Source organism: Sparus aurata, chromosome 13, assembly GCF_900880675.1.
Source record: "Sparus aurata chromosome 13, fSpaAur1.1, whole genome shotgun sequence".
Classification (NCBI taxonomy): Eukaryota; Metazoa; Chordata; class Actinopteri; order Spariformes; family Sparidae; genus Sparus; species Sparus aurata.
The window spans coordinates 25483721-25501838 of NC_044199.1; the positions used below are offsets into that span (position 1 = coordinate 25483721).

At 40.5% G+C, this 18118-nt stretch overlaps 1 protein-coding gene across 4 annotated transcripts; it reads right to left on the minus strand.

Moving 5' to 3' along the window:
• Positions 1-107: 107 nt before the first annotated feature.
• Positions 108-17084, minus strand: apbb3 (amyloid beta (A4) precursor protein-binding, family B, member 3). Of its 4 annotated transcripts, none has more exons than XM_030438444.1 (13): positions 16673-17084; positions 10299-10462; positions 10154-10212; positions 10023-10071; positions 8915-9064; positions 8149-8276; positions 7599-7604; positions 7321-7435; positions 6994-7075; positions 6826-6909; positions 5489-5604; positions 5222-5401; positions 108-4911 (listed from the first exon to the last, which is right to left on the minus strand). In XM_030438444.1, exons 1-13 carry the CDS (start codon positions 16719-16721, stop codon positions 4651-4653), a joined length of 1443 nt encoding a protein of 480 aa, XP_030294304.1. In that variant the 5' UTR covers positions 16722-17084; the 3' UTR covers positions 108-4650. The 4 variants fall into 4 exon arrangements, with proteins under 4 accessions (XP_030294304.1, XP_030294302.1, XP_030294305.1 ...); XM_030438442.1 differs by having other exon boundaries at positions 5489-5622; XM_030438445.1 differs by lacking the exon at positions 7599-7604.
• Between the last annotated feature and the right edge of the window lie 1034 nt (positions 17085-18118).

Genomic DNA, 18118 nt, shown 5'->3' on the forward strand with positions numbered 1-18118 from the left:
CAGAGATAAGAAAAGACACAACGCTGATGTGGCATTCACTAAACTCCCAACACATTCCATCAGGACGTTATGTTCTTCACATGAAACTGCACCAGCAGCAGACCAAGAATATTTCATTTGTTTATTACATTTTTTGGTTAATTTATACATGACATCATTGGTTTCTCTTGTGCCAAAGTTTTTACTGAAGATAACCAGACATGTTTTCATCACACGGAGCGGCAAACTGACTGTTTCTCTACGACGTCTGGGACAGTTTGGACTCTGAAATATATTTCTGTTGTTGTATTAACACATTCAAACCTCTCACTGATTTTTCCTACTGACATGAAACATACTAAAGCTTCTATCTACAGGTGCTTCAGCCGATCAGGAGGCAGCTGGACCGTCACTGTCTGTTTATATTATATATGTTTATAGTAAGTTATATATATTTGTGAACATCTCCACCGTCTGTACATTCAATAACATAAAGCTATCAGACAATGATGAGAACTTTAAAGTTCCTCAAGAAATCATTCCAGGATATTTTCAATGACCTTCCATGCTGTCATTTGTGCCTGACATGCAAAATGCAAGTCAAAGTGTCAAACTGTTGTTGACTTTTTTAATTAAAATTAAATGTAAATAAATGTTTATTTCTTTGCAGTGTGTTTACCCACCAGTTCAGGAGGCGTTTAAGAGCTCTCACTGTTTGCAGGTCAGATACTGTTGGACTGTTCCTTTAATGCTGCTTGGATCATGAACGCTTTTATCCTTCAAATTTTTCCTGCTTACTTGTCTGTCTATCTTTTTACAGTGTCTAATTTTTGTATTCCTCTGCGTTCATATCTCTTATTTTATGATTTTTGATCTAGAACACTTTGAATTGCTTCATGTATGATGCAGTATCAGGCCACTTTTAAACGACCAGCTCATCCAAAAATCCAAATTCAGTTTTGTAGTTTCGTAGTCCACAAAACATTTCTGGGGTCTCACAGCAAAACACTGTTGCAGCATTCTCCTACACAACTGAAGTAGCTGGAGAGTTATTTCAAAATATAAAAAAAGACCTTAAAGGAGTTATTGATAATATTCAGCAACTAACTGGGTCATTCCATCGCCCCCTTTTATCGCATTTACTTGTTCATATCATCTGCCCGCTCATGTGGTTGCAGTTAGTGTTGCACTAGCTAATGTTGCTGATGCTAGCTTGCGAACGCTAACATTGCTAATGCTGACAAGCAAATGTGAACTTTGTGTTACCATTGCTAACATTACTCATGCTAACGTTACCATTGCTAACACTTGCTAGCTAACATTAACATTTCTTACACTAGGAAAAGCTAATGTTCCGAAAGCTAGCTAATGTTAACATTCCTGATGTTAGTTTGCTAAAATTAGGGGAGTATAGTATGCAGGGTGCTTCCTGTAGAAATCAACCATTTTTACGTGTTTTTTCCCCACAAACTCACAAAACTACCAAGACCACGTGATACCAACAATGTTTTGCTATTGACTGACAAACCTTGTGAAAGCTGGAACCAAGTGTTAGAATTCTTACACAGACATAAACAAAACAATCATTTGGTCAAACATTTCTATATTATTGATGACATTTTAACGTAGACATGTGGTTTTTTTTTTATCTACGGAGCTTGTAGAAAGGTGCAGAGGAAATCGAATAAATCTCTATTCCTTAATAACATTATTATGATTGTGTATTTACATGATCTGCAAAATGGCTCCATACGACATTATCCAAGTCTCTGAGAGGCCTGAGATCCCAAATTGTTTCGAAAAAATGCAATTTACACCCTTTCCAAGCCGAAATTGTCAAAACCTCAGATGGAGTGCGAGCTAACGCTTTAAGCTTAGCAGCAAAAGTGAAGATTCTGACTTTAAAAAAGGGTATAAATTATGTATTTTCAAGACAATACGGCTTCAGGATATTTGGATTATGCTGGATGAGCTGTATGGAGCCATTTCATGTTTTTTTGGTTGTTTTAAAACAAATCCCCGTCTACTTATTCCTTTGAGAATGCCTCAACACTGTTTTGCTGTGAAACTTTGGAAACATTTTGTGGACTACAAAACTTCCCCTGACTTCATCTAGGGTGAGTAGATAATGACTGAATTTTCATTTTTTGAGTGGACTGTTCCTTTAAGAAATTATTTATAATTTTCAGGGGAAAAAGATGAGAATATCCACAAGTTTTCCAATAGTGAAATTTCAACAAAAAAATGTGATTCCATTTAAGCTGGAAACCTTATTTGTGGTTCATACCATACCTCACTTTCTTGTTACCTGCCTGCTTCTGTTGCCTATTAAAGGTTAGAAATGCCAAATATAAAATTCTTATCAAAAGAAATTGTTTTAATCCAAATCTCAGATATATTTTCCAGTGGCCCTCACACACTCGTCTGTGAATGAAATGTTCTCTTTGAATAAACATGCTAACTGTTAAAGATTCTGTCTCTCTGGCAGGCGCCATCTTGACTTGTTAAGGAGATGAGAACAGCAGTAACCATGGTAACCTGCCGACATGACATGAACATGGTAGAAGAAACAAGTAGGTTGATAAACATTACATCAGTTTTTTCAGACTCACTTCTGTGTGTTTGTGTCTCTCCCCTCTGCTGGACAGAAACTCTTACTGCAGCTTGAAAAATCTCACACTGTAATATTTCTCTAAACATGAAGCTTGAAGCGAATACATACAGGATACATATCTGACACTGACATCCAGTGTGGAAAGATGCTTTTCTTCTCTATCTTATCTCTAAGTTTCAGTCATTGTAAGGAGAAATTTAAGGAGAAATCGGACACAAATTCAACTGAGTTTGTGTTTTATGACAGTGAAGGGTTGGGAAAGTATAATGACACAAGGTTGATTAATTATTTATAAGCTATTTGCTGATAAGAGGGATAGTTCACCCTAAAATCATTTTTTGTCTGCCTTCTCTCAATTATAATGGAACATGATGGCACTCGGCTTGTGGTGCTCTAAGCGGCAAAAAAACAACAACAAAAAAAACGTCTGAATAAAAAATAGCAGTGATGTATCTCTTTCCAGAAATTATGACCGGGTTACTCTAGATGCCCACAGATCATGTTGTGAGCAGTTTCACGTGGGATTCCTTTTTTCCCATAAACCTGCACAGGAGGAAACGGTCATCTTCTGACGGAGAGGGGCTCATGCTCATGAAGGTGCCTCAGGAACATTACCGCTCAGCTGGTGTCCCCCTCAGCCGAGCGGTAAACTTGGCTAGTTTAGTAGCTTCCTTCTGCGTAGTGAAACAGAACTAGACCATCCGCTCATATGCTTTTCAGTACATTTTGCAGGTTTTCACAACTCGAAGATCTCTTTAACTGGAAAAATAATTGGATTTCAAGTGGATGCTCAACAAAGTAATGAATTAATTGTAATATATGTTATGGTTTTTTAAATGGATTAGCTAAATATCGGTGTGCAGTATCTCCTGTTAGAAGACCTGCTTTTAACATCAAATTAGAATTTATCCTTGGTGTTTTATGGTTTTAATCATCCATTGTTATGTTAAGTTTTAAGTTTCATACTCCTTTACTCCTAATTAAATTAACTTTCCTAACCCAAACCAGGCAGCTTTGGTACCAAACTGCGACTCTTTGACAACATGTTCCATTCCAGAAGTCTAACTGGATGTTGCTAATTAGGTATTATTGCTAACTTGCCCATGGAGCCATTTAAGTGCTGACCTGGCACTAACTAACGTGGAGTGACATAGTTTTGTCTTGGATTATCATGAAAAACCAGGTCATGATTTCTTGAAAGACACATAGCTGTTAATTTATTCAAATTCTTTTTTGTTAGTTTGTCTGCTTTGTGGCACCACAAGCTAAGTGATATCTAGTTCAATATCAATAGCTCAACAACTCACATCAAAACACTCTAGACTGATAAATATCCCTACAGGTGAGAGGACAGATGTAGATTTTTGATTTGTAGGTTAACTGTCCCTTTAAAGTGGATTCTTATGTCCTCAAAGGAGTCAAGACGTTTTTCTTTTTATCATTTCCCCAAAATTATTTTTGTCCTTCAATATTCTATTTCTTCTTTTAATATTTAACTCTGACCCAATCACCTGAGTAATATTATCTAATTATTGTCCTCACACCAGCCAGTTTGTCTTTTATGATTCAGTTTTCTCTTTTAGTCTTGAGCACAGCTCTGTTGATCTGAACAGGTAGCTAAGGAGGTGTTGGAGGACGAGTGACTGATCAGCGTCTTCACTCTGCTCTAGTGCGACTCGTTTGTAGGTCCAGTTCATTGATACTGGTCTGGTCCTTCACAGCCACTTCTCTTCATTCATGTCGTTCAGCCTGCAGTGAGGTAGCTAGCAACACCATTGCAAAGCTAAGCTAACCAATGGTGTCGCAGCAACAGGTGATACGAACATCACGACAATATGTTCAAACGGGTATATTTCTGGTCTGATAAACAGAAGGCCAGGCGTCGCTGGTGATGTGAAGACGGCAGAATTAGCCGGTCGGACCACCAGAACCACGTGCACGCAGAGTTCAGCCGATCACATGATGGTCTGGAGACACCGTCACGGCCTTGGTGAAAACATTTTTTTGTCCTGGAGGATCGGTGGTCTCTGCTGTCTCTGATGGTCCCGCCCCCGTCATTAGGAGGTTGCGGCCTGTTTGTTCCGGAAAGTTTCGAAGAACGCCAACATCCCCTTCCTCACGTTGCTGCTGCTGCCATTGCCCTTGGTTATCCTCGGCATCATTATGGAGCTACTGCTGCCGCCGTGGTGACGGGATGAAAGAGGAGGGAAGGTGGCGCCGTCCATGGAGTTGGCCCGTTTGACCTTTGATGGGTTAACACGCCATGACTTAGACCTCGGTGGAGGAGTCTGAGCCACGAGACACTTCTGATACTGGACCTGACGGAGAGGAACGGACTGTCAGAGGAAGTTAATTCATCGGTGTGAGGTGCTTGCCGTGTTTGGACCACTAAGGGCCAGAAGAACAACAATCCCTTCATTTTCTACTTTAAACCACCTGAGATTCATATCAACGTAATCAATGTAATGTCAATAGAATTATTAATGGGATTTTTTATGGGTAATGGAGGAGAGCTTTGTAATGGGTAAAAAACACACAGAATGCAATTTCCACCACTAGGGGTCTCTCAATCAATTTATCCAGAAATTGTCTTCAGGATCTAGATGATGTTCAGGTGTTGTCACTCACCATACATGCAGCCTGGACGGCCTCAGACAGGTTCCCTGCGTCCGGTTCACACCAGAACACGTGACACTCGAATTGCTGCGTGCCACCGTCCACGATCACAGCAAAGGTGTGGCTGTCGTGTCCGACGCCCAGGAAGGTGAGGAAACGTACCTGACAATCCCAGAAAGGCTCCTCCCCTTCCTGTCAGGATCCAATCAGAAGGAAGAAACCGAGTGAAGACCTCTAACTTTATTCACAAAGTTTAATACAGATTAAGAATGATGTTACCTGTCCCTTCCACAGAGACAGGATGTTATCAGTGACGTGGACGACGATCGGCTCCCACTCGTCTCTGTCTGTTGAGTTCATGATGCACTCTATCGCACGGTTCAGCACCTCCATACCTGCACAAACACAGTAGACTGGAAAAATGATTTTTTTTCTGTCTTTGTCATTCGTATTTATAGAAGCAATTATGATAGTTGGAGCATTACCCAACATAAAGTGTAATGTATTGTTGTGTGGTATTACAGAGAGCTGTGGATAAGACAGACAGTCGTTTCGTCGATGCTCAGACATTAATGGTAAGTGGATTTCTATAGCATTTTTTCCAGCCTACTGACCGCTCATTGATCAATAACAAACCACAAGAAGCCTAATTACATCTATAGTGTGCCTGACATAATGTTAGCTTGTTTTCTGTTAGCATGCTAAAGTATTAGTTTGTTGAAAGGAAAGACTTTTCTTTCCTGATTGACTTAATGCAGGACAACCAACCATTTCATTACATGAGTTAATTTACTACAGCACTTCAACAATCTATAAGTTAATAACAATTTACAAAGAGTTTAGTAATATCTGAATTAATCAGAATGATAAAATAAAGAATATTTCATGTCAAAATCAAAATCTAAGCTAGTTGAAGCTAAAACTCTAAATCAGTAGAAATCATATCCTTACGGTCTAAATTTGTTTAACCACATCCTAGTGGGCTAGTCTGAGATCAGCAATAACTATCGAAGTCTAAACATGAATTAGGCAGGATTTTAACTGATTTCGAGTTTTGACTTAAACTGGTTTGGACTGCCAGGACCGGGTTTAAATTGGTTAAGAGACTGTGAGAATTAATGTTAAAACTGTTAAAAATGGTTTAAACTGGTTTGGAGAACCATCAGGATCTGGTTTTAGACTTCAAACCAGTTTTAACCAGACCCTGATGGTTTCAGCTGAATATATTAATTATGAGGAAAATGTAAGGTTTTTGTAAAAGCCTCCTGCTTTAAACCTTTAATGGTTTTATGTTTACCTGTAGTCAAATTTCATGTTTTTTGCAAGTAACCCTTTTGCATCTCTATACTGACTAAAATACGATCAAATTAACTTGAACTTATGCATTAAAGCCTAACAACTAATCAATGGGCCTTCTTATCACTAACTCGTTCCATCACTCTCTACAGAAGGTTTTTATTGGGAAACTTTCACAAATTAGACTACAGACCCATAAAATAAAGGGTAACCAGCTGAACAACTAAAGAATCAACCATTCAGTTTATGCAGAGCGAGGTAACCAATCACAGTGCTGAATGTTGATGTGTTCAGGTCTAACACGTGTGACTCTGTCCTACCCATCGCTCTGGACACCGGTAGGTTACCGATGTACTGGACCTGGAACTTCTGGACCTGCTGCCGGACCGCCTCCAGAAACTCGACTGAAACACAACGAAAAGGAGACGGAATCAGCAAAGAAACCAATCAGAGAGCAGCGAGGTGATGTCAGAGAGCAGGTGAGTCACCTTGTCTGGGCAGATCTTCAGGTGAGATGCTCTCCATCGTCAGAGAGCGAGATGGCCTCATCAGCGACTTCTCCGACATCATCTATGGACACGGAAAAATGTAATGTTTTTGTTTTCAGCGGAATATATATTTTCTGCCACAAGGGGTCGCTCAATCAAAACAATTTAACAAAAGATGTCATCGTATGATATTTTGAAGTAGCGTGGGATTATGGGAGTACTACTACTACTACTAAGGTGTATACTGCTAATTAGCTCATGTTACCATGCTAACGCACTAAATGAACATGTGAGTGTATTTGAGGACTGAGCAGGAGACCCACTGACCTTGGAGCACATCTCATGCAGCGCCGTGGCGATGGTTTTGGCCGGAGCGTTGCAGCGAAACACGTGACACTTCAACACACAGCTATCTTTATCACCCGCCACAAAAGCAAAATCCCTGAAAGGATGACACACACACAGTGGATTGGCTGATGGGCAAATGATCATGTGACCAGCAGGTAAAACAAAAATGACCCTGACATATAAAAGGAGGGTGTGAGGATGAGTCTAACTGTGTCTGTGGCTCTGGATGTGAACACGTAAAAGGGAGAGAGTTTTACCTGTCCCTGCCCAGGTGAAGGGGTAAAAGGGGGCGTGTTAAAGAAAAAGAGAGAGACAGTGTTAGTGCAAACAGACAGAGAGACGAAATGAAAGGTGAGGTTGAGTTTAACATGCTAAAAGGTTAGAGGTTAGCCTAGCTTAGTGCAAAGACTGGAAGCATGGGGGAGTTTTAGCATAGCCAACAAGAGAGAAAAAAGAGAACACCCATCCTCTTTCCAACAATTCCATATGCTATCATACTATGATTTTGAAATCTAAGTTATTCTATGTGACGTTGTGTTTTTTATCTGGACGTGAGTCTGGAGAAGTTTGAATTTCTAAATTATATTGTTGTGTTTGCTGGGGTCATCTAAGAACATATTCTACTCCTAAACGTTTTGTCCATCCTCTGTAATTGCACAGAAATTGTGTAAATGTATTGTTTAATTCTTATGAATGAATAAGTGGCTGCACCAATTTTGTTGTGATAAATGTCCTAATATGTTTTCTGATGATTAATGACATTTGAATAAATCCTGCTACTATCCAGATGCTCTTTGATTGGCTCACCTGCCATTGTTGCAGCCCACCCCCCAGACACGGATGTTGATGATTGGCTGACAGTGCAGAGGGGTGTGGTCTAAAGGGTCCAACAGGGTCAGGGTGTCTTTCTTCAGAACCAGCATCATCTCCCGACCCTGCAGACAGAAATGCAGGCAGTGAAATGGACAGATTAGTATAGAAAATGCAGTAGACAACAAACAAATGAGTCTAAACCAGATCCAGACAGTCAAGCAATTCAAACCAGATTCTGATCATCTGAACCAGTTTAAATTCATTGCTGATTTTCTAAAGAAGTTCATACCACAACCTGATAGTCTCAACAAGGTTAAACCAGATTCTGACAGCCTGAACCTGTCACCAGTCTGAATCACAGTCTGACAGTTTAAACCAATTTAAACCAAATCCTGATCGTCTAAATCAATCAAAATCAGACCCCAATACTCTTAATCAGTTCAAACCACACTGTGATAATCTAAACCAGTTTAAACTAGATTTTGACTATCTGAACCTGTCTAAACCAGATCCTGATAGTCTAAAAAAGCTTAAGCCACATTGTAATAACCTAAACCAGTTTAACCTGATTCTGATAGACCAAACTAGTTTAAACCTATAATGATAGTCTAAACACACTAAAACCTGCTCCTGACAGTCCAAACAGGCTGAAGTGAACGTTTTAAACTTTGTTAAAAACATTCGACAGTTTAACTCATTTGAGATTTATTCAGATCACGGACAGACAGACAGACAGGTACAGACTCAGTAGGTGTCTCACCTCTCCCCAGGCCCCTGGCCTCTCTCTGTGCTCGGGACTGTTGCACTGAGACAGCTGCTGGATGACATTACTGACAGCAAGACTGCTGCGACCGGGAGACAGGTCCTCCTCCTCCACCTCCAACCAGCCCAGAGACCGCACAGCAAAACACTGACAGACAGACAGTTGGAAAGAGAGAAACAGCATTACAGACCGACAGAGAGTTAGGTAGACCGACAGACAGACAGACAGACAGACAGACAGACAGACAGACAGACAGATGATGGGATTAAGTGGTCAGTGAGTTGTTTGGTGACAAATAGAAAACCAGGACACAGGCAGAGAGACAGGCAGAGAGAGAGAGAGACAGATTAAATCAGATTAATGCCGCATAAAACTGTGGTAGAGAGAGGTAGACACAAACAAGAAGAGAGAGAGATTAGAGTAGATTAGACCACTAGAGACGAGAGAACTAACCTCGGCCTTCGTTTCATATTAAAACCCAAACACTTAGATTGTAAATATGCTTTCTGTTTATTCAACTGCCCATTTTGAATTTTGCTCAAATACTTTGGAGAACTTTCCATGGCTGAGATGAGCATCCATGGTCTTCATCGTGTGGAGACCAGTGTGACATCAGCAGCTGTTTGGCTGTGATCTCTCTGTACAGTTTTTATATTTCACATAATTCCTCTCGGAAGATTAAGTTTAGTGTCAGAGTGTGAACAGTTTAACAGCAGCTGCTCAGTGGAGATTTGAGCTGCATAAGTGGATATTAATAAATGAACATAGCCGATGTTAATACTTTTACACACAAATCTACAAATATATATACATGACAACTAACAGAGGTAGATCTAGTTTAACCTTTAATAGACATCACATATCAGATGACAGATTTTTCATTCGAAAGCATATCATTTAATAGGTTTATTCTTCAGAATTAGTCAAAGGATGTCACAATGTTTTTTTTAAAAATGTAACAATAGTTAACAATACAACAGAGTATTGTTAAAGTAAAAGCCATGAGATGTGGAAGAAATCACGAGACAAATCTAGTAAGTGGACCATGATTATACATATTTTGTCGGTGAAGAACAAATGGGTTTATCATTATATTTATTATTACCTTGGAGTTGGGGTCATGGTTGGTGAGATAATCTTCATGCCACGAAGACCTGAAAAGAAAAACATAATTTATATGACCATTATAGACACTGTGTGTGTGTGTGTGTGTGTGTGTGTGTGTGTGTGTGTTACCTGGCCTCAGGAGGTCCATCTGTCTCACTGTTGGAGTTCTGCTGTCCTGCCTCCTCCTGCTGTAATGCAACACCACAGAAGAAGAAAATACATCAAATGAGCCGGAGCTAACAGCGTTAGCTTGGCTATTTAAAGACGGTCTAACCTGAGTGTCGAGCAGTTGTGGCGGCCCATTGAGGCTGGGGTGTTGCCACTGGGTGGCGCCAGTGGGAACATGCCAGTAGTAGGTTCCTGTTGAATCTTTGATGGTTCTCCAGCCGGAGGGAAGGTCAGGGTCCAGCAAGAGGTTCTGGTCTGTCCAGATGTTGTCTGCACACACATGGAAAAAAAACATGATATGATAATATTACTTTGGAGCCCCCTGCAGGACAGAGTGTTCATGACTGGTAAAATGTAGAAGAACAATGTCCCAATTAAATAAAAAATAGATGTTTGCTAATTATGACCTGGACATTTTCACAGTTGACCAATTCATAGTTTTCCTGTGACGCTGCCCACCAGCATAGGAAACAAGTGATACATTTTGATTGGATCCAGTTTTGTTTTGCCAAATTGTCGGATAGTTGTTGTGCTATCAGATCCACTAAGGAGACAAGCCCGGGCTCTGCTGCTACCGAATTCCGTCAGAAGGAGATAACCCAAAGAGGAGGAGATTGTGTCCAAATTAGTCCAAATACACACGTACTTGCAGCAAACACTTAATCAAAGTTAAGCTGAAGTAATCACAAGTATATACTTTTATTTATTAACATATTTTAAGCTGTAAGTCACATCTGTTTGTAGTGGTTTTGACGTGGTTTGTTGTCGTGTATGGAGGCGACCAACTGCAATGGGCTCAATGAATTAAAGTTAGCTAGTTAGCTGAGGAGCAGGGATGCTACGTTAGCCACAAATAAACTCAAAATGAAATAGAAATAAGATCAGAAAGATGTTCAAACTGAGTAGCACTAGCTTGTTTCGTGATGGCTAGAATGTCTGTGGTTAGCTCAACAGCTGCAGTAAAACACCACCTAGTTTTGAGGTACACAAACAAAAAAAACAAGTAGAGGCACAGAATAATTTCTCTGTGACACTTTTTGGTGTGACTGTGACAAAAAAAAACATTTAATTTGTTTTCAACACTAACACTTAAACCGACAACATCTGACAATCATCAGACTCGTACTCTTCAACTCAAAGCTCGAATAGTGCAACCGATACTTCCACTTCCTCTAGCACTCCAGCTGCAACTTAAACGTACAAGATGTCATTTTTTGCCACTAGGGGTCGCTATGAAAACAGCTAAAGCCAATTGCTGGGCAGAGCTGCTGATCACTCCTGTTTATCAGCCTGACTACAGCAGCAATCAAAGGTTGTTGTTTGTTTATGCACTACTTTGTTGACTGCGGACTGGAGCTGGAGGGGAAATGTACATTACTTCATGAACATAACCTTACAGCAAGGAGAGGGGGAAAGACGAGAGAGACATGGAGTTTCTGGTGAGTGCTGAGCTTAGTGAGAGCTGACTTGAATTCAAACACACAGACACTTGCTTGCGGCTGATTTAAATTAAAGTAATACGGCTGTTTGGTGCAAATTTGGTGTTTTGTTAACACACCTTTAAACAACCACCATTGTTGATGAAAATCTATCTGTATGATTAAAAAATGTTTACAGACCAGGTTTTATTAATGTGATGTAAGTCTTAGTTACTGTCTTTCCTATCTCGGGAGTAGCAAGAGGGGATCAAACAAAACACCATAACGAGACATCAGTCATTCAGCTAAATTTAGCACAACAGACACTGACTTTTGATATGACTGAAAGTCAGATGTCAGCACTGTCAGATAATCAATCCTCCTGCTCTACTCTCTTTGATGCCTGTGTTTGTTTACATTTAGTCATATCGCCAATAGCAGCTCCTGTTTGCAGTGTGCTCATGGATGTACAGATAACTGTCAGTGGATTACTTTGAAACAGATGAAAACTTAAAAACACACTGATTCTAAGGCAAGTTCTTGACTTTTAGAAGCATCCTTTCTTCTATGGTTTAAAGCAGCGGTCCTCAATAGGCGGCCCCCAGGTTATTCCTTCACCATGTGTTTTGTTTGGGTCAGCACGTGTACACCGGGACTTGTCTCCGTGCCAACGTTACAAAGACAGCTGGGTCACTCACCGCTGCGATCGCAACTTTTAATGTTCACTTTCGTTTTCGGAGCAGTTCGCGTATTCACATTTTGCCGGTGGCAAGAGATTGAAATGGCGTGTTCCAAGTGAACTGCTATAATAAAGTGGACAGTGAGAATCGGCAACTCATAGAAGTAGGAACTTAAAATTTCTATTCATTCTCCCTCCGACCAGGACAGAACCCACGGATCTGACAGTGCAGCAGTGACACACACTTATGTTGTTTAACATTTTTTAGCAAGTCTCATCATACAGCTGTCAATGCTAACTCTCCGTTCAAGGAGCCCTGTAAGGCTTGGACCAAAAATGTTCGTGTCTTCGGTACTGGCAAGTCAAGGGTAGCTTGAGCAATATAGCTGCATGTTGAAATCGACCGAAGTTATCCTTTAAGTGGACCTACGGACGTTTATTCTGAGTGGACATCGGAGATAAAAATATCCTCAGGAAGTGTAAGTCACAATGCATAATTTCAATCTGTTTCGTGTGTGTGATCAAATTTCAGTTTTGAAGAAGTTAGGAGAATGCAAACCGAAGTTAGGATAGCATCTGCTGCATAAAGACACCTGAACATATCAGCTTCCAGCCTCACTATCTCTAAAGCAAAACTGAGCAGAAGTATTTGATTGGTGTTGCTGAAAAACAGCCAAACAGACGGTAAATCTATGTATAACCTTGTACCGAGGAAGGAGCAAATCTCTTTACAGTTTTAACATCAGTCTTGCATCATGTTGTCTGTGTTCCTGATATCGTCCACCTGGTACAAGATGTGCAAGAGAGGGTGGATGACAAAGTGATCAGAGGTCATGCTGCTGTAAAGGAAGAAGATTTGAATAATTAATAAAGCTTCAGAGACACAAAAGGCTGAATCGGCTGATCAAGAGACAACGATATGACCGGAAGAGGGGTGGGGGAGGGGAGCGCTGGTCAATACAACAGAATAAAGTACAGTCAGCAGTTAAAATAAAACCAATGCACAGTTTGTTCTGGTATTCAAATGATTTCACACATTTACCTAAATGGAAAAAGGGTTCAAGAGGTTAGAAAGTAACAAGACAGTCAATTGAGACATTTTCTCTTAAGTCTATAAGACATTTAAATGATGAAACAGTTTTTATTTGGTCAGTAAGAACACGTAGACAGACATGATTACATGACACATGCAGTTCTGTGGACTGTGTTGACCAAAACCTGTAACTTAAACTTTGTGGAGCTTTTTTAATACTTTTTACACCAGCTGATTGCCATGGTGCCGCTGGTGGCGTATAATGAGCAAGGCGATGTAGTTTGTTTACAACACACTGCAACTTTCTTAACTTGAAAGCTTATCTTTTAAATTGACAAACGTCATATGTGTGATTCATGGTGGAGTTCAAACAGTATCAGAGCATGATTTTGTCTCTCTACATTCACTACTGTACAACTTTTCCAAAACACAGTCGCATGGAACACACTGGGGGGAGCGTGACTCTGCCTGATGTTTCCCTCCAAAAATATTAAAGGTCACTGTTAGTTCAACACAATCAGGGGTCGTACTGAGGTATTCTTTTCATTTTTATCCTTTGCTTTGACGGTTGGCTGCTGGTTGGTTGGAGCTATCTGACCAGTACATGACATGTATGGACTGTGGCTTGATGATACATGGTACAACTACAAACATTTCAATGCCAACTACAGAGTCGGAGTAAGATTCAAGAAACCAGCCGGTGAGCAAAGTTCAAGACTGCATTTCAACACTTGTAAGTGAGAAACAACTGGATATTTTTTTTTTTAGGAAACCTTGGGAAAATGTCCAACTGTTTTTGTTGGGGCCAAAGCTGATATTTTAAGCAAAAACACAATCTCTTTTTTTTTTTTTTTTACTCTTTTACCCAAGAGCTTTTATGCCTAAACATAACCAAAGCATATGCACAGTATTGTGAAACATAAAATTCCAAACTGAACAAAAATAAATGTAAAGGTTCAACATATCTGATGTGAGCAGAAAAACACATTGCCATCATTTATTTTTGTGATCACACTAATGGAGATCTTGGGCGAGTTTTGAGTTTCTCAGAAGTTGCACTCAGAAGTTATAGTAGAAAGACACTACTTACAAGTGCAGAACTTGCCTGAAAATCATCCTGTTTTTTTAAAAAAAAAATTCTTGGCATAGACACCTTTATTAGCAGTAGACAGAGAGAAAACACGGGAGAGAGAGGGGGATGTGACATGCAGCAAAGGACCTCTGGCCGCAATCAAACCGGGGTCGGTTGCGTTTATGGCATGGGCTTTAACCACTCGACCACCTTTCGCGCCGAAGAATCATCATGTTTTTAAGTTTTCATGAGTTTCAAAGTAATCAAGTGATAGTTGTCTGTACATCCATGGGTAGACTGCAAACAGGAACAGCTAATGGCTAATTCAGCATACTTTCAATGCCAATTCATGTGCTATTTTTAACACTAGCACAGTATCAGTCGAAAGATGTGAATAAAAACGTGTATTCTCAACAAAGGATGTCAAAACAAATCAACATCATTACATTGCCTGAAGATTAAACAAAATATCAACAACACAGAAGCAGGATCGTGTGTGACAGAAGTATTTTTGTGAGATTGTGACGAGACTGGGGTGAAAATCTGCTCTCGTTTCACCCTCTAATTCTAACAAGCAGCTGATTCTGCTGTTATTCATGGGAGGACAGTTTCCATCTGTTTACGCTCCACCAGCCTCCCATAAACATGAGTAGTGTATGAACACACTGACACACTATTGGTGTATGGTGTCATTATGACCTCACACACACAATTTGTCCCAGAATTCCTCATGACACAGCACTGCCATGTTCAAGTGTGTGACCGTGTGTGTCTCTATTTTTCTATCTCAGTGAGGTCCTGTCTGACCTTTTTTTTACAGAGTGAGGTCATGTGACTGATGGAGGATATACAGCGACCTATCATAAGGTCAGACAACTGGAACTGATAATTCTCTAAGCCACGCCCTACTTAGTTACTATTGCTAACCTGTCACTTATTCTCTTATCACACGGCACACAGTTTACAGTGTAAGTGTAAATCATAGTGATTTGTGAAACAATTAATCCTTGATGTCCTTAACGACTCTGTAAGGGCACACCCACACAAAGTTTATATGTCTTCAAAAAACTGAAGTCCAGTTGCCTGCGATAGAGCATTTACTGATGCACCTATGACACTTTAAGGCTTTGAGATGGTAAATTGAATTCCAGTCTACTGACCACTCAAAGCGCTGCATAACACTGGTCACATTTACCCATTACCACCCACACACACATATTCATATACTGATGGCAGAGGTACCGACCTGCTCTTTAGGAGCAATTTTTTAGGTTCAGTATCAACCAGGAGATCCGGGAAATCAACCAGCAACCTTCCCATGAATGTATAACCCGCTCTGCCTCCTGAGCTACAGCTGCCTTCGTGCCAGCTAAGTGGGCTAAGCAATTTAGTCTTCGTAGTATTCAAATGATAAAGTCCCTAACCTAGATCTAGATACACTGTACAAAGAGGATTAGCGACCTGTTACCAAGGAAAACTCTGGTTCTGGTTTTCTTACCGATTGCACGGGGATTGTTTAGGGTTAGGGTTGTCACCTATAATGTCGCTGAGGGTTAGGGTTAACCCTAACCCTATGAAAATGGGCAATTATCATAATGTCTACATTTGGTTGTCTAAGGTATTGAATTCAACTGTTTCAGTGATTTTGAGTGAGTCTGAAAAAATATATTTTCATGCCTATCACAACATAATATTTTGTGGAAATAATAACCATTTGTTCAACCAAAAAAACCCTCTGTTTTTATCCTGTTAAAGTTCACTGCAATTTTCAATAATAATAAAAAAAAGGAATTGTGTAATACGGACTCATTTCATAGCATTGCGACCCTACCAGCCAGACACAACAATGATGTTGCCAGGCGACTGCGGCTTTGGCAACCACTAAGAATCTGTCCGCACCTTTTCTAGTTTCCATTGTAGGTAATAAGCTAGTTAGCCCGGCATGCTAACATCAGTTTAAATTAGAGCATGTGAACACATTGTTTAATCCATTCTGTATACTTTTAGACATGTGAAGAAATACAAACAATGACCAACTGGACACGCACTGCTTGGGGTCTGCCCAGAGAGGTGAGAGGTGACAGGTGGGGAAGATCACGATCACAGCAGGTAAATCTGCTCCAGCCACATTGTTCCAACTTAACATGTTTGTGTCTGCAGCTGTTTATTAAACCAGACATGTAAACAACACAGTGATGCAGAAGAGTCCTCGTAAACAGGAGAGATTACACAGACATGTGTGTGTGTGTGTGTGTGTGTGTGTGTGTGTGTGTCTCACCATCATAGTTGACTATGAGGATGGCCAGCATGTAATCCTTGCCCATCATGGCTCCACCCTCCAACGTGTGTGGTCCAATCAGCTGATCACCCTCCAACACACACACATACACACACACACACACACACACACACACACACACACACACACACACACACACACACACACACAGGCCCAGATAGCAGATGTTAAAGCCTCCTCCTGCCTGTCTCTCTCTCTCTTACTGTCTGTTTGTCTGTCTTTGTGTCTTTCGTCCCTCCGTCTGTCCTTTTCTCAGACAACACTATTAGTCCTCTTCTTCTTCTTCTTTATTTTATTTCCGTCCCGGCGTTTTCTTTCCCTCTCTCTCTCTCTCTCTCTCTCTCTCCCTCTCTCTCTCCTCTCGTGTCCCTCCTCTCTCGCTCGTCTCTCTCTCTCCTCTCTGTCTGATGAAGGATGCTGTTTTCCTCATCCTCTCCCTCTCTCTCTCCTCTCTCTCCTCCCTCTTGCTGATGTCATCACTCCCCTCCCCTCGCTGACTCTGCCTCACTCGACCTTCACTGTAAAAAAAATGACATCAAAATACATTTCCAGATCACAAACACACATTAAAAAACAGTCAACATTTTTTTAAAAAGGAATGTAAATATAAGTAGGCTGCCATATTGAACTATACCGAAGATCACTGTTTGTGTTTTCTCTGCCCTGTTTCACCTCTGACCAGAGATGACATCACTGATGACTGTGGTTGGTGATGTCACAGTGTACCAGAGTACCTCTGTTTATCTCTGCAGCAAGGTGAGACAGTAAAGGGGAGAAAGACTGTTTATTGTTCAGTCTCATTCCAAGGTCATCTGTATTTGACGACCTCTAAAAACAGTGGAGGGTAATGGGTCAGTAATGGGTACCACAGTAAGCCCTAAAACCCAAACTTTGGTTCCCTCGTCTAGAAGTCAAAGGGTTTTCGGTTGGATGCTTCAAATCAGGCATGTGAAGGAAGCTTAAGAGATTTTCACATGTTGGTGTAAGACATGGCAAAATGACACTACAGAAGCTTAATGTCATCGTCCCTGAGACTCATTTACTCGCAAGTCCGCTCATGTCCTGTCGAATTATCTGAAGAAAAATGTTTTTCCTACTTGGAAAATTAACGTGAGAGCAACAATTCGGAAAGTCTGAGAAAATTTGGATGCACGAGTTGCAGAGTTGACATCATATGATGGTGAGAGAGGGCTCACAAAATCATACATCAGGTTGATGATAAGAAACATTTACCAAAGTCATGTATTGTGTAGTCATTGCATTGTTTCCTTTGCACTTCTCTGTCATTGAAAAAGCTCTGAGCGATAAAATGCAGAACAACTTCTTTTTGACATTTATGTTGCTCCCACATTTAGACACATTCTGTCAGAGGAATAACTTCCAAACTCGGGAAATGGGACCATCTGAGTAGCGTGTGAATGTAGA

Coding starts and splice junctions, on each gene's coding strand:
- apbb3 (XM_030438442.1), bottom strand. CDS start 16,721: ATGATGGGCAAGGATTACATGCTGGCCATCCTCATAGTCAACTATGAT. Junction 7,076..7,320: donor TGCATGAGATGTGCTCCAAG/GTCAGTGGGTCT, acceptor CCGTGTCCATAG/ATGATGTCGGAGAAGTCGCT. Junction 4,912..5,221: donor CCGTCCAGGCTGCATGTATG/GTGAGTGACAAC, acceptor CCTCTCCGTCAG/GTCCAGTATCAGAAGTGTCT.